Source organism: Electrophorus electricus, chromosome 3, assembly GCF_013358815.1.
Source record: "Electrophorus electricus isolate fEleEle1 chromosome 3, fEleEle1.pri, whole genome shotgun sequence".
NCBI lineage: Eukaryota > Metazoa > Chordata > Actinopteri > Gymnotiformes > Gymnotidae > Electrophorus > Electrophorus electricus.
Genome location: NC_049537.1, coordinates 29,789,878 through 29,805,000, shown reverse-complemented (window position 1 = coordinate 29,805,000; position 15,123 = coordinate 29,789,878). Strand labels below are relative to the sequence as shown.

The 15,123-nt window shown below is 47.3% G+C and overlaps 2 protein-coding genes across 2 annotated transcripts in view; one reads left to right on the top strand and one right to left on the bottom strand.

The window, feature by feature from the left end:
- The first annotated feature begins 6,720 nt into the window (after nt 1–6,720).
- On the top strand, nt 6,721–9,434 carry rasl11b (RAS-like, family 11, member B). Its single transcript, XM_027022629.2, has 4 exons — nt 6,721–6,927; nt 7,089–7,145; nt 7,233–7,309; nt 8,199–9,434. Exons 1-4 carry the CDS (start codon nt 6,816–6,818, stop codon nt 8,691–8,693), a joined length of 741 nt encoding a protein of 246 aa, XP_026878430.2. The 5' UTR covers nt 6,721–6,815; the 3' UTR covers nt 8,694–9,434.
- A 691-nt stretch (nt 9,435–10,125) lies between these two features.
- scfd2 (sec1 family domain containing 2) overlaps nt 10,126–15,123 on the bottom strand; it is a 76,954-nt gene continuing 71,956 nt past the window's right edge. The window contains exons 7-9 of the mRNA XM_027022626.2: nt 14,976–15,110; nt 12,989–13,108; nt 10,126–10,691 (exon numbers count right to left, since the gene is read on the bottom strand). Of these exons, the coding sequence (XP_026878427.2) occupies nt 10,599–10,691; nt 12,989–13,108; nt 14,976–15,110 (348 nt within the window). The 3' untranslated portion in view covers nt 10,126–10,598. The remainder of the gene's footprint in view (nt 10,692–12,988; nt 13,109–14,975; nt 15,111–15,123) is intronic.

Genomic DNA, 15,123 nt, shown 5'->3' with positions numbered 1-15,123 from the left:
TGTTCAGAGAGAGAGACAGACACTCACATATACACACACACACTCACACATATGCACACACACACTCACACACATACACACACACACACTCACACACAGCTGACAGAAAGATGTGACTTTGCAGAAAAACAGTTGACGTGTACAAACACCAAACCTTGTAAACAGCTGAAGCCTAAAATAATGCACACACCCACCCACACACCCACACCCACACAAAACAGCAGACTCACAACAGCTGAAGCACGTTTAATGCAGACACTAACATAAAGACTAACACAGTTTAACAAACACACCCACTTACAAATTTCATGTCTTTCTCTCACATGTGTGCACACACACACACACACACTCACACACACACACACACACACACACACACACACACACACACACACACCTGCAGTGCCAGAAGTGAACATGTGCCATGTTAAGAGTGTTGTTGTGTTTAAAAGCAAGTGGGTGTTTGTATGAATCAGCCCATCTCTCTCCACCCTCCCTCCCTACCCACAATCCCGTTCATTCAATACCAGGTCAGTTACTCCATATCATTTCATCCTTTTACTTCTGCTGTCTCTCTCTCTGCTCTCTCCCAGCTGTGTCTCGCTAGCTGAGAGAGCAGACAGACAGACAGACAGACAGACGTCTGGTGACTGGATATTATGACCAGCATGTCCTACATGGACAACACATCCATCCGTGTCCGAGTCAAAGTGTGTGGACGTGTGTGAGGCAGAGGGAGACCAACAGGAAATTCAACTTGTATGTTTACATGACAATGTGGATAGACACAGAGAAAGTGAGAGCTTTTCAGATTATCTGAGGTCATCTATGAGGACATTTAAAAGTTTATGTAACAGTATTCCTGCACTATCAGTGGGTTAAACAGTAGAATCAGTAATACATGTTTACAGCTGTTCCTCCACCTCATTAAGGATTTTCCATACAGGCATGACTGTCTGAACACACGTCACAGGTGGATGTTTAGCAAAACCTTAGGAGTATGTTATACGAAAGATAACCTTCACACAAGAGATACCCCTCACACAAGCAGGACACCATTTGAGTGACCTCACAGACACACACACACACACACACACACACACACACACACACACACACACACACACCTCACAGGAGTACAGAAAACTACAAACTGAGTAAGCAACTATCTCTATCCCTCTCTCTGACCCTCACACACACACACACACACGCACACACACACACAGTAAATGTACAATAGCATCTTATTGCCAGTGTTATGGTCATTAGCCAATATCTCACGCTTCAGTTCTGTCCAGGTATGTGAGAGCCACACTGGCCTGCTGAGTCCGCGACTAACGCTCAATACTGTAATACCCCGGGGCACATTGTGATTCAGACCCTAACAACCCCCACCCTCCAACAGCTCTGTGTGTTGACATGCACGGGAATGTGAATAGCCCAATGTGTTTGAATATTAACATTTCAATGAGAAAAAAACAACCCTTCATCCTTTGTCAATACAGCGAAGCAAAAGAAGTGACCAAAAGGGGCTTCCAGGGGCAGTAGGTGCAGTAATGGGCGCCTACTTGAGATGAGCAGAGGTGATCTGGGACCCCCGCATTCTCTAAGGAAGTTTTGTGGGGAAAGCAGATGAATGCCCAAACAAAGCCGCCTGGCTCAAAGAGATCGCTTATCATCATCAATAACAACAACAACAACATTCTTTGTCAGCTGGAATCACCCAGTGATTCAACTCCAAATACTATTTAAATGCAGGTTCAGTGTGCATTTATTCTGATGATACACGCGGTAAATGCAGTGCTGATAAATGAACTGGACATTACTGAGAAGTTAGAACAAACCAATTAATCATCAGTTCTGTTGTAGAGCATCTGTGTAGTTTTATTGTGTATATATATATGAATAATAAACCTTTTTTATTTTAAAGCTATTGACCTCTGTAGTAGCTGGACAAAGGGAACCGCAGAACATGAGCCAAAGTACGTGGACTTCACCCTGAATGTCCAGTTCAAGGCTGTCAGAGACAATATATGGGACGCTTAACAGTTACAACACCATTTTAAAGAAAAATGATATTAATACTGAACTTTACATGGCAACAAGTTCACAATACTAAAGTACACTAAAACTACTAAAACACTATAAAGTTATAGAGCGTTAGCAGAGACTCCGAAGTAAACCTCTTCATTCTGGGACGTCAGAGGAAGGCGTTTGTAATGTGTTTTACAATGTCTGCATGTTTGTGTGACTGTATGTGTGCTTTAGGAGACTCAGGAATGGATGTGAATGTCAGGGACTGTGAGCTCCAGTGGAACCAGAGGCGATTTCCTTTTCGTATGAACAAACTTGGCTGATAAAGTCCGATTCTGACTGTGAAAAGGGTGAACCAGGCATTTATTTTTCTTAGTGCATGTAAAAATATCTTTTAGGAAACAAGCGGATATATTACTCGTGCGTTGTTCCTGTAATTAATACAAAACCTTGCTTGATTTCAGCTCCATTCCTGCAACGTTTTCAGCAGGACTGAAACCCTTTCTTGCTGTAAATCTCACAGTTCATTCTGGGTGAGAACAGCGCACAGAGATTTCATCAGACATGCTTCATTTACAGAATAAAACAAGCAACAAATCTGGAAGCGAAATTCAAATGCTTTGTGAGCGATAATAGGACATCTGAGTGTGTGCCATCTTAAGTGTTAAATTCACGACTACCTATAACTAATTACAACTATTCAATGGCTTAAAATGTTCAAGAAATAAAAAAAGATACTCTGAAAAGTTCAAAAGGCACCTGAAACACATCAGAGAATAAGTAATCCAGCCCTGCTGATTAAAGAGCCCCCATTTAAGATCTCTCACTAAAGATCGCTTATTAAAGATCCCCCATTAAAGATCCATTACACCATGTAATGGTGTTACACCATTGGCTTGGATTACAGGTCAATACCGTGGGAACTGAGAATAAACAGGATCTTTATAGCCAAGAGCCACTTAAACTAATCACTTTGATGTTGATGTCAATTTATTTATAACAACAATCAGACCTACAATGATTTTCTCTTTCTTACAGGGAAACAGTAACAGAGGCTCCAGTGTGAACACTGTCTGGGATTAAACATTAGAAATGACAGTGGCCTGTAAGGGCCAAAAATGTCAAGAAGACTTGAAAGAAAAACTGAAGAGACGTGGTGGGAAGGGCTATGCTGAGTCTCAGGTAGGCCTTCATCAGGTAGGTCTTCATCAGGTAGGTCTTCATCAGGTAGGTCTTCATCAGGTACGCCTCACCCGGGTACTTTCTTTGGGTTCTCATGGTCGTGTTACAGTCACCCACATCACACAAGGGCAGAAAACAACACACACACACACACACACGCACACACACACACACACACACACACACACACACACACACACACACACACAATCTTTGTACTTTAACACCCCCCAACATTCCACACCATACCCCTCATACATGCTCCACCTCCACTGATCACCCTGGGATTACCCCACTCCCCTGGAGGATGGTTCTATTACCCCACTACTCACTTGCCCTCCTCCACTTCTTTTGTCGAGCCTGTGAGGTGACACCTCCCCACTCATATTCCTCTCGTCTCTCCTGTGGGTTGATCCTGAGGTCTGCCTTCTTTTAATCGCACCTCCCTGTTCCCCCCTTCCTCTAATACACAAACACACACACTGCTAACCCACAGCAGACATTCCAGTATCGCCACACATAGCGCTCCGATTTTCCACATGCTAGCCCGCTAATGAAGGCTACCTCCCGTCTGGAACGTCTCCGCTCCAAACATTACAGACTACAGTAGTCTCTCCAGGTATGATTAAACTGATGAAAACAGATCCGCTTTCGGTTGGTACTGCTGAGATGGATCTACTTTCCACACAAACACCGCCAGGTTGACACTGCCATTCGGATCAGCTTCTCCTGCCTAAATCCGGACCTGCAATAACTCTTGGGAATGCTTATGAATCCTGGGATCCGCTTCGGAGAGCACCTAGGAGATGAGAGAACTCAGGAGTGAAGCTAACACACTTCCGACGCTAGTCCACCAGGAGGGAGGCTCAGTGTGTCATCCGAGGGTCAACGCAGCACACAGCCTGATGTGTCGTCTCCTCGACGAGATGTTAAACACGGATGACCTGCCCGCTCACCTCCCGTGGCCGCATCGACACGTCCATGATGCCTGCACCGCACCTGGGGCTTTTGTTAGCGGGCCAGCGTGCGGGGCAATTAGTATGTGAACATTAGCGGGACCTTTGTTAGCGGGCCAGCGTGCGGGGCAATTAGCACGTGAACATTAGCGGGGCCTTTGTTATCGGGCCAGCGCGCGGGGCAATTAGCACGTGAACATTAGCGTGGCCTTTGTTACGGGCCAGCGTGTGGGGCAATTACCCTGTGAACATGAGCGGGGCTTTGCTAGCGGGCCAGTATCACGGCAGCCCGAGCGCAGCCAGACGGTGGTGTTAGCCGTGGAGCACAGAACTAAACAGGTCTTTTTAATATGCAGAGGTTTCATTTCTGCCCCCGGTCATTTATGGCTCTTCTGCTCTCCTGATGAGGGTGGTAGTTCCTGGCTCCTCCTGCCGTGGTGTTGCTCTTCCGTCACATCCATCTCTGACTTCACCATCCTGCCCCATTCCATCGGTTCTCCGATCCACACGAGACTCTCCCTCATCAACACAGTTATGCTCACTCATGCACGACGAGGCCCAGGAGCTCAAAAATCCTTCCTGTTTACCTGCTGGAATTAAATTACGTAAAAGATATATATCTAATTTCTTATTTTTTACTTTGTGTCAAGAGTACTACAAACCAGTGGCCAGGTATACTGGGTCTAACTGCTTTATTAAACACACGTGTTCACACACACACAGTTACACTCGTGTACACACACACACACACTCACACTCACACACACACACACACACACACACACACACACTCACACACAAGTACCTGAATAGTGTGACGCTGGCAAATCAGGCCCATTAATTCTGAATTTGACCAGCAGTCACCTGTCATCAACTCTCTCATCAAATGCACATAGCAGCTCCTAATTACTCAGGGCCCAGTGCCAACATACCTGCTCAGGCCAACGCACGGGTGTGGATGACAGGAGAGAGGGAGGGAGGGAGAGAGAGAGAGAGAAGAGTAGGACAAAAGAAAGAGAGAAAGGGAAACAAGCCAGTTAGCCAGCGAGAGAAGTTCATCAGCAGCTAAAGCGGTGAGCTGTCAGGTCACCCTCATTATCAAAACACATTAAGTGTGTGTGTGTGTGTAAGGAAATGTTGCTCAGTTTAAAAACATGTCTGGGACCTTAATCTTTTAAAGCACTCTACCTCACAGACCACAGAACATAGCAGAGTGACATTAAACGCATGTACACCTACTACTGGTACTATCACTCACACACACACACACACACACAGACACTTCAAAGTCAGAAAAAATAATTCTTATGCTGAAAAATCCAATAGAGCTGGACATAAACATCTAATAAATACAGCACACGTGTAAGACCCAGTAGTGAGACGTCACGATCTTCAGCCCTGCGGCCCAGTGTGGGCCGGCTGACTGCTGCTAAACGCTGGATCGTAATTGCTCTGCTTTTGTGGCTGGTGGGCTCACAGCGGCATGACGGCCTGTCTGGAGGAAGACTGCACGAGCAATTGAGTTTGGTGTTCCTGTGTGTGTGCGTCTGTGTGTGTGAGAGAGACTAAACTGGTTCTCTGGTAAATGGTAGTAAGCATTCCTCAGCACCCACACGCTATACAATCCCCCACCCCCTCTTACTGAGAGACTTGTGCATGCTGCTACATGCACAGCAGAGCAAACACAGAGTTTAGACAGAGCCCAGTTAAACAGACAGCTGCAGTAAACATTACTACTGGAGTGCGGGATCTCCTACAGGGGACACATCACTTCTCTACAAGCTCTAAGCTGGCAGTAAACATAATGGCTGGATCATAGGGGACACCATGAATGCCTGTAGGGTTAGCTCAGGTCGAAAACAGCATTCTCCAGTCTGTCTACGGATACTAACAATGTGGTGAGATGAGGCTAGTGAGGTCAGACAACTGCTACCGGCACGTCTGCTTCTGCTACTGATGCTAAAGCTTTGGTAGTGTTTTGTTATGACACAAAAATAGTCATGACACAAAAAACCGGGGTCATAAAACCTCATGGGTCATAAAACCTCTCCAACAACACTGGCAGTACCTACCAAATCCCTTGGCCCAGGTGCTCACTCCAAGCACGCTGGTAAACGCATCGACTTCTGAAGCTCCATTACTCACAGCAGGGGGAAAAGCGGACCCTGACGCAGTGAATTCCTGAGAACTAACCTAGTCAGAGCCTGGACGCAGCCAAGGCCAGGGATACAGGGATGCGGGGATACAGGCGGCCCAGTGTACAAGCGCACTTATATGAGCTCGTGGTGAGGAATGCAAACCCGAGTTTCGTCTCTCGTTTACCGACGCAGGCTCGGGGAAAGAAAAGCGGTTTTGTCTACTCATGCGGACTCGCCCACCTGTCGCTCCACAACGAGCTCGCTGGCAAAAAAAAAAAAAAAACCCCACCTTGCGAGTCCACGTGAAAGAAGAGGCGGGCAAAGAGCGTGCGGCTGCCGTCAGGAGCAGCCAATCACCCGCGAGCGCTCCTGCGGCGCTATAAATGTGTGTCTCGCTTGCGGCAGCGCAGCGCAGTCGGCGCTTTCACCGGAATAACCGGAGCTACGCGAGGTCCTTGTTCCTACACGTTGCTGTAGTTTAATAAGCGCGGCTTGTGTGTGCAGGATGCGTCTGATCAACAACATGTCCACTATTGCGGAGTACCCGAGCTCGGAGCGCCGGTCGAACCGGGTCGTGAAGATAGCCGTGATCGGCGGCAGCGGCGTCGGGAAAACCGGTATGTTCACCAACCGTCTCAAGCTCATTAGCGTTCAAGCTCTCTGATCATTTGTTGGTTTTTAACTCACTTTCTACTGCGAGTACACGCGATAAAATTGTTTCTGGCGTCAGATCTTTATTGCGCTCGTTCACTCTTTTCCTCCACTCGTCTCTCTGCAGCGCTCGTGGTTCGGTTCCTCACCAAGCGGTTCATCGGTGACTACGAGAGAAACGCGGGTGAGACTTCTAGTCTTGTCACGTCTGCACGTTCACCGTGATCACACGGTAAAAGTGTGTTAATGGGCGCGCTTGTGTGCACTGTAGGAAACCTGTACTCCCGAGAGGTCCAGCTTGACGGAGAACAAGTGGCGATCCAAGTTCAGGACACGCCTGGAGTGGAAGTGAGTTTGCATCACATTCTCTTGTTTATTCTGCCCTTGCAAAGCACGGCAGCGCGTGAGAAATCATTAGGCACGGGTCCGGTAGAGCTCGCGTCCTCCCCACGCGCGACAGATCTATGGACAGCTGCCTTTTTTGGGGGAGCGCATGCCTTCGCCTTTTGTCTCTGCTCTCCTTTTGTGTCCCCGTGGGCTCCTTTTTGTCACGTGAAGCTAATCGAGCGGCGGACAGTCCGCTGTCACTCTCGGCGTGGGGGCAGCGCGCGCGGGTCTTATGACTCAAAGCCTCCCAAAACCATGAAAAGCACGCGCTGCTGGATGTTTGGAGAAGCGGTCGAGCTCGCCCGCGTTAAAAGGTGCCCGGCGGGTGCGTGGGAGCGCACGCATCACGCCACTGAACCAAAACATGCCATAATGTGGTAATTTTATAACCCTTTAATGGGCAATTTCGGATCTCTTTACGTTGTCTGTAGTTTGAGAGCAAAGTTTGGGATGCGAGATTCGGGGTTTTTTTGTCTCGTTTTGGCGGCGGTCCAAACCGCAGACTGTCTATTCTTCACAAACGCGCGACGGAGACCGTAAGTCTAGTCGCCGCATTTCCCAAATTTCCCAAAAGACGGTTGTCCAAGCCAAGGGACACACTCCCCTCCCCAAAGAAACGCTACAGACATGGAACACGATAGTTCCCAGTCTAACAAAGTGCACCCAGTTCATGTGTAGTTTTCCATCTATTTCAGACTGCAGCGTAACAATGTAATTAACGTGTTAAACATGGTCTACTCTTTATCTTTCATGTTTAGAAAACTATAAGAAGCGTGTGAGATGTAATGAGGTTCAGTTTGTTGTCCCAAAAATAATCTCTCTCTCTCTCTCTCTCTCTCTCTCTCTCTAGTTAAATGTCAATGGACTCAGCTATACTGACCATGTGACCAGTTCGATCCAGTGGGCAGACGCTGTGGTTATGGTCTACTCGGTGACAGATCACCGTAGCTTTGATCTCATTGGGCAGCTGCACCAGCTGGTCAGTTGCAACCACGCCGATAGGTCCACCCTGCCGCCAATCATCCTGCTTGCCAATAAGGCAGACCTGCTGCACGTGAGGAGGGTGGATGTCCAGCAGGGTCCCTTGCTGGCCTCCGCGCTGGGCTGCTCCTTCTACGAGGTGTCGGCCAGCGAGGACAGCCAAGTGCACGGCGCCTTTCACAGGCTGTGCAGGGAGCTGGCCGAGCACCGGCCATCCTGCGTGCTGTCTCCGCATCCCGCGGCTGGCCCTGAGAAGAGGAGGTCGCCCCTGATCCCCAGACCCAAGTCCCCCAACATGCAGGACCTGAAGAGGCGCTTCAAACAGGTGCTCTCAGCCAAGGTGCGGACCGTCACGTCTGTGTGAGGGTGGGCAGGAGGCAGGGAAGGACCGGGGCACACCCCTCCCCCGCCCGGCTGATCCTGGAGCTGACGGTTCCAACCTGGTCCTGAGCTCAGGTGCGCATCCGCAGGCGGGATCCGGATGACGGCCGCCGACCTCTGACCTCCGAGCACGCGGTTGCCGTTGCCGAAATAACAGGTTGCTGCTGAGTTTGCGACCTCTGACTTGTGAACTTTGGCCTTCAGACAAGCCACCTGTGCTGCCATAATGCCTTGGAGTTTATGGAACTGGACTTTGGGAACTGTAGACCAAACATCTTAAACAGGACTACTGCAAAAGACACTTGGATTGATTGAAACTTAGTGTACACATACACACACACACACACACACACACACACACACACACACACCTGTGGACTTTCAGACTTTTCCCATGGCAACTGAGCTGGTGAAGGACACATCAGAGTATTTTTAGTGGCTCTTACAAAGACTAGCTAGACTTTTTCTGTTAGGGGTCAAGGTTTTCACCTCTCACAGCAGAGACAAACTGAAAGCCAGCATTGTTGAAGTAACAAGCTGAAGTGTGTGTGTGCACGCTGCGCTTCTCACTGTTACTGTGTGCAGTTTCTGTGTCAAATTCCTATCAGTGCCAATTTGAACAACAAAAGTTTTTCATGCACTTTAAATCAAGCCCCATGGCTTGGTCTTATTTATTGTTTCTAGTTGAAAATACTGTGGATACAAATAAAACTGTCTGAGTGGATCTCTGACTTCATGCTTCTTTTGACACAAGCCAAAGTCCACAGAACCTCTGGCGTTAGCCGGTCAGGTGGGAACGGAGCTGTCACCGTGGACACTGTCATCACACACACTCATCACACAGGGCAACGTCGTATGATGCAATGCCTGTTAGGGCCTCTACTCCAGGCAAGGGTTGCTCGAGTGTGTGAGCATTCCCCCCCCCCACCCCACACACAGGCTGTTCCTAGTAAAACACAGGGCTGTGTGTGTGTCCAAAAAAGGTTAAAGACTAAACGTCCACATCCAACTGTGCTTGTGTGTCTCATACTGCACTCTTGTGTTCCAGTAAACATGACACAGCAATTCTTGATACAGCGCTCTGTGTGTGTTTAACAGAAGTGGAATTTGATGAATAAACACAGTAACGTCATCCCATTAATACTATGCATATTAAATACATCCAAAAACAGGAGAAAGCTAAAGCTGTATAGAGACATTTGAAGGGGTGAATCCTGTATGGAGAGATGGGAAGAGTGCAAACTTTACACTGTAAACTAACGCTTCACTGAGCAGGAGCAAAACGGGACTTTTGTGTTCGTCTGCGTAACAGTGTGTTAAAGGGTGTGTTGCTGCCAACAGGCCAAGTCGTCAAACCCTGAACACTTACCCGACACCTGTGTCAGACCGTACTGGACACAAACATGCACACAACATAAGGGTCTTGTAAATTTATTTATTTACGCTAATTAGGTTACACATTTCTGATGATCCTTTTAGGTTTTTTGGTCACAAGGAAATGTGCATTTATATGCAAGAGTGTTGAAAGAGCTCTGAGCACTGATTTTCAACAGCAGACCACAAACGTCCCTCCAACATGTCGTTGTTGTCCTCATTATAAAGTGTTCCCACATTCACCAGACAGTCCCCAAATTCAGCAGTCTTCCAAAACCTCCGGAACCCTGCCCATTCTAGCTACCTAACCCATAACTCATACAGCCGCTTCCTGTCCAGTTGGCTTTCAGTGTGTGTTGTGGGGAGACATTTGGGTGTCAACATCAGGAGTGTGTGTTGCTCTCTCGTAAAAAGGAAGCTGACCAATTACTGTTTTCCGCAAACTGTGTGTGTCTGTGAATATATGGTGCTTGTTTCAGAGAGTGTAAGAATGTGTGTGGTCTGCATTCTCCTCTCACACTCCGATGTCTGGTGTAAGTCTGCCTGTGCCGAACAGTAGGTGTGGAATATCAGCTGGTCTCAGCAGCCTTGTGGAGATCACCAACACCTGTAACAAACACAGACACGTCTCACAGTGTCTTACAGAATCTCACCGTGTCTCGCAGTGTAACTCTGATACACAAAACAAGACACCATTACAGTGAAACACACACACGAAATAATTCTCCTTAATCTAAGGCGTAGCAAAAATAATGTGAATGAAAGTAATCTGGACGTGAGATACACATGTATTAATCCATCTTGTGGAATAACAAGCAGTGACCACTACTGATTCACACTGGGGAAGAGATCTGGAGCTCTGCACGGTCAGGGTTCAGGGAAAAGACAGACGGCTTGAGTGGGCCACGTGTGCCCAGCCGGAGCGGAAGGGGTCTCCACGCTGACACAGGGCCTGCGGTTTTAGGATTCTCCTGATGCATAGAACAAGGACACAGTCATGGAACTGAGGGATTCACTGAACTTGTGCTACTCACAAACTCTAAAACTGTTGTTTTAATAACTGCGCTTATTACACATCCTGGATCGGATCTGTTCTGCACGTTACATAAAGCCTGACATGACACACTTATACACCACGTAACAGAAGCGGAAATCAAAGGATGTATGGAGATGACTACGTTTGGAAAATGGAATCTTTTCTGCTAACCCTTAAGAATTTGTTGCAACATGGATATGGAAACCATAAACATAGTCAACTAAAAGAACAACAATACGTCTCATCATAATTCTAGCAAGTACGAGGACTAAAATTCCGATAACATTTGTGTAGGGCAAACGCATTCCAGAGTAAATGAAAGTTATCAAAACATGAAATCTCTCATGAAGGATCTGAAGTACTTGTTGAAAAGACAAGAACGTGAATGTCATAACAGTCAGGATATCCACCTAGTCTACAACATAAAGCTGATATATATTATCAGATAAAGCCCCCCCCCCCCCCACACACACACTCAGATAAGCCAGGCACACTGAGGGTGGAGCTCTCTCCAGTGTATCAGAGTGCCTTCAGGTTAGCCAGCAGGACTCCACCAGCTCCACTGTGTTGAATCAGCAGGTCACGGCCTTCACGGCACTCCGTGTGTGTGTCTGGCCTTGGTGAGATCGACACCTCACACCCCGGCTGACTCTCTGTAGGCAAAGCTGGATGGGATGTTAGAGTGGAACTCCGATACGGGACATGTCTGAAGGAGGAGGTCACCATTATCCTCTATAAAGCTGTTCAGAACCTTCTAATGTTACACATGGGATGAAGCCAAACTAACACTCACAGCATGGGTCACTATGGTTCACACTGCTGTATGTAAAATACCGCATTTGTGTGGCCAGTAGTGCTGAGGTGTGTGGTAACAGCCATCATCTCCTAGAGACCGTCTGAAAACTCCCTTTAATAGATTATTGACGTGAACTTCATAGAGAGTGTGAGTTCCCCCCTCACCAGACACGGACGTCTGAGACTTTTACAGCGTGGAGGAAAAGAAGGAGATTTAGAGTGTTCAGTTCAGATCGGAGATACAACTTTAATCCCTTAGCAAAGCACCACAGATTAACAGGATAAGGACGGGGGACATCCTGGGGACACACATTTGTGAGTCCTGATTTATTCAGGACATACAGTTTTGATCCGTAATGGTGCTTTCTTTCAGGCTGGACTCAACTGAGTTGGACTCTGTTGAATCTTGGGGAGAAACACACACCTACACATACAAATGCACCCACGCACACCCACGCACACCCACGCACACCCACGCACACCCATACACACGCACGCACACCCATACACACGCACGCACAGTATGAATAATGCAGATAAAGGAATGTCCTAATAAACACGCACACCATCTAAGAACATAACCAGTGCAGAAATCGAAGTCTTTGTCAGGGAATTATTTTACCCTGTAAAGCATTAACATTCTTCTAAAAATAACAAATGGGACTGACAGGTGATCAGTCATTTTGAGATAAACAGGTACATTTTTATAAACTGATTTGTATAGGTCAATACTCCCATCCCTCAGCGCAACACACACACACACACACACACACACACACACACACGTGGATTTCTCCGTCATTCGTTTGTTATGTGTGTGAGCAGCTCCTTGGTCTGTGTGTTGTTCACACTGACATCATGGCGAAACAGAATCACACTGATTCAGTGGTGTAAGTTACGACACACAAGCCCAAGACAAAATCCTGAGGACTTGTGAGTCGGGTAGGAAACATCAGCACTCAGTAGGGAGATTCAATGTCGCCTGCAGACCCTATTTTAAACGTTTAAAGGCTCACTACGTAAACACACACACAGACTATAGACACCTTATCTACACATGTTTACATGCTCACCTGTGTTCCTGCTTTATGGGCGGAGACCACCTCGCGAATAAGGCGGAGCTCTGAAGGGGTGACTCCACCCACCAGGAAGAGAAACAGCAAAGGATGATCACTTGGGTGGGGCCGGCTGACCTATGACAGTTTAAAACAAACAAACAAAAAGTTAATTAATGAAGTGTTTATTAAGTCCATTTAGGAAGTATTTATTAAGTCCATTTAAGAAGTGTTTATAAGTCCATTAATGAAATGTGTATTACTCCATTAAAGAAATGGGTATTAGTCCATTTATGAAGTGTGTATTAGTCCATTTAGTAGTTATTTTGCTAACACAAGCTCCTTTCCCACTCTCTGTTGGACTGAGTCACGTCACAGTGGGTGAGCTGTGGAAAGATTGGACATTTCCACACAATACCACCTTCTAACCATGCATTATGACAGACACACACACGAGCCTGCACGCATGGAGCGCGCCTCGGTCTAGACACACACAGCACAGAGGACGGAAACATTCTTATTAAAGCAAAATTTCAAAAATCTCTGAGAGTATATGTACACAGAAGTAAAGGTTGTTAGAACTGCTAGCATGTAATCACGCACTGACGTACACATTTAAAAATGTACCCATACACAGCGTAACAGTCAGAAACCCGCATGCACATGTACGCACACATGCGCATGCACACACTCACAGTCCTGCTGTGCGTGACTGACTGGGCACACATGATTGGCTGAGCGGAGTGGCGAGCCTGCGAATAGCAATCAGGCAAGGCGTGGGGGGTGGGGGTGGGTGGGGCCTAAAGCAGGGCTGTGCTGCTGTGTGTTGCGCTGGGCGCCAGGCTGGCATGGACATCCACGTGCCTCCGTCAGCCTGGCTATGCCCATGAGGAAGTCTGTATGTGAGCGTGCACTAGCATGAGCATGTGTGTGCCACACAACGGAGCGCTTACAGCAACTGGCAACGTGTTTGCTTCAATTTACATACACCTGATGTGGATGAAAATGGACACAAATCTGATTGCAGCAACCTTCACATTAGGTGGGCACAAGAGAACACATTGTGCTGAGAGGTCTTTCTCTCACACACACACACACGCGCACGCTCACACACACGCGCGCGCACACACACACACAAAAGATGCTCCCCAGAGAGACAGAAAGAGCAAACCAGGGAGCTGAAAAGTTCACTTCACACGTACTGAGAAAACTCACAGGATCTCCAAGACCTGCTCTCTCTCCCTCTCTCTCTCTCTCCCTCTCTTCCTCTCTCTCCCTCTCTCCCCCCCTCTCTTCCTCTCTCTCTCTCTCTCTCCCTCAACTGCCTGTATGTTGTCCGTGTTTGTAAAAGACCACAGGGCAGTAGCTGTGTATGTCAAACAGTGGCAGTGAGATTTATTTAACACCAGTTCAACATGGTTACACCATTTGTTTATGATCTTTATGCCTCGTAATGGTTTGAGATTTCTCTCAGTTCAGGCAGCTCTGAGCCCTCTAACTCTGATCAGGCATGTGCTCACAGTACTACACTCAGTCATGGGGTTACCCCACACGAACGTGAACCTAACTAAAACCCCATCTCAGCTACATTAATCTAACATAACTGTCATCTACATTAGCATAACTAAGCTAAATCTCACTTACTCTACATTAACTTCACTAATACTAAATCTCAATTACATTAACTTAACTGAAAAACTCCCACATACAGTCCAGACACAGAGTCTCACTTACATACATCACTATGCCTGCAAAGACATGCATCACCTACTGTAGTTTTTATTATATATACTGTGTGTGGTGGTGTGTGTGTGCATGTATGTGGTGTGGTGTGTGTGGGTGTGTGTGTGTATTACCTTCATGAACATACTGATGCCAGTCTTCAGCAGGTCAGTAAGCCCTCCTTGTGTGTGTGTGTGTACATGAGTATGTAATGTGGTGTGTGTGTGGGTGCGCATATATGGTATGGTGTATGTGTGTGTGTGTGTGTGTGTGTGTGTATTACCTTCATGAACATACTGATCCCAGTCTTCAGCAGGTCAGTAAGTCCTCCTGACGTGTGCTCAATGTCGGGACACTCAGGACGACCTGGTCTGAAGATCTCTTCCAGAACCTGCTTCAGGAACGGACGATACGTCGCCTGCACAGAGGAC

Bases quoted from the DNA above. Each gene is read 5' to 3' on its own strand.
- rasl11b (XM_027022629.2), top strand. From the start codon at position 6,816: ATGCGTCTGATCAACAACATGTCCACTATTGCGGAGTACCCGAGCTCG. The intron at 7,146-7,232 runs GTGAGACTTCTA...TGTGCACTGTAG, and splicing joins TGACTACGAGAGAAACGCGG to GAAACCTGTACTCCCGAGAG. The intron at 7,310-8,198 runs GTGAGTTTGCAT...CTCTCTCTCTAG, and splicing joins AGGACACGCCTGGAGTGGAA to TTAAATGTCAATGGACTCAG.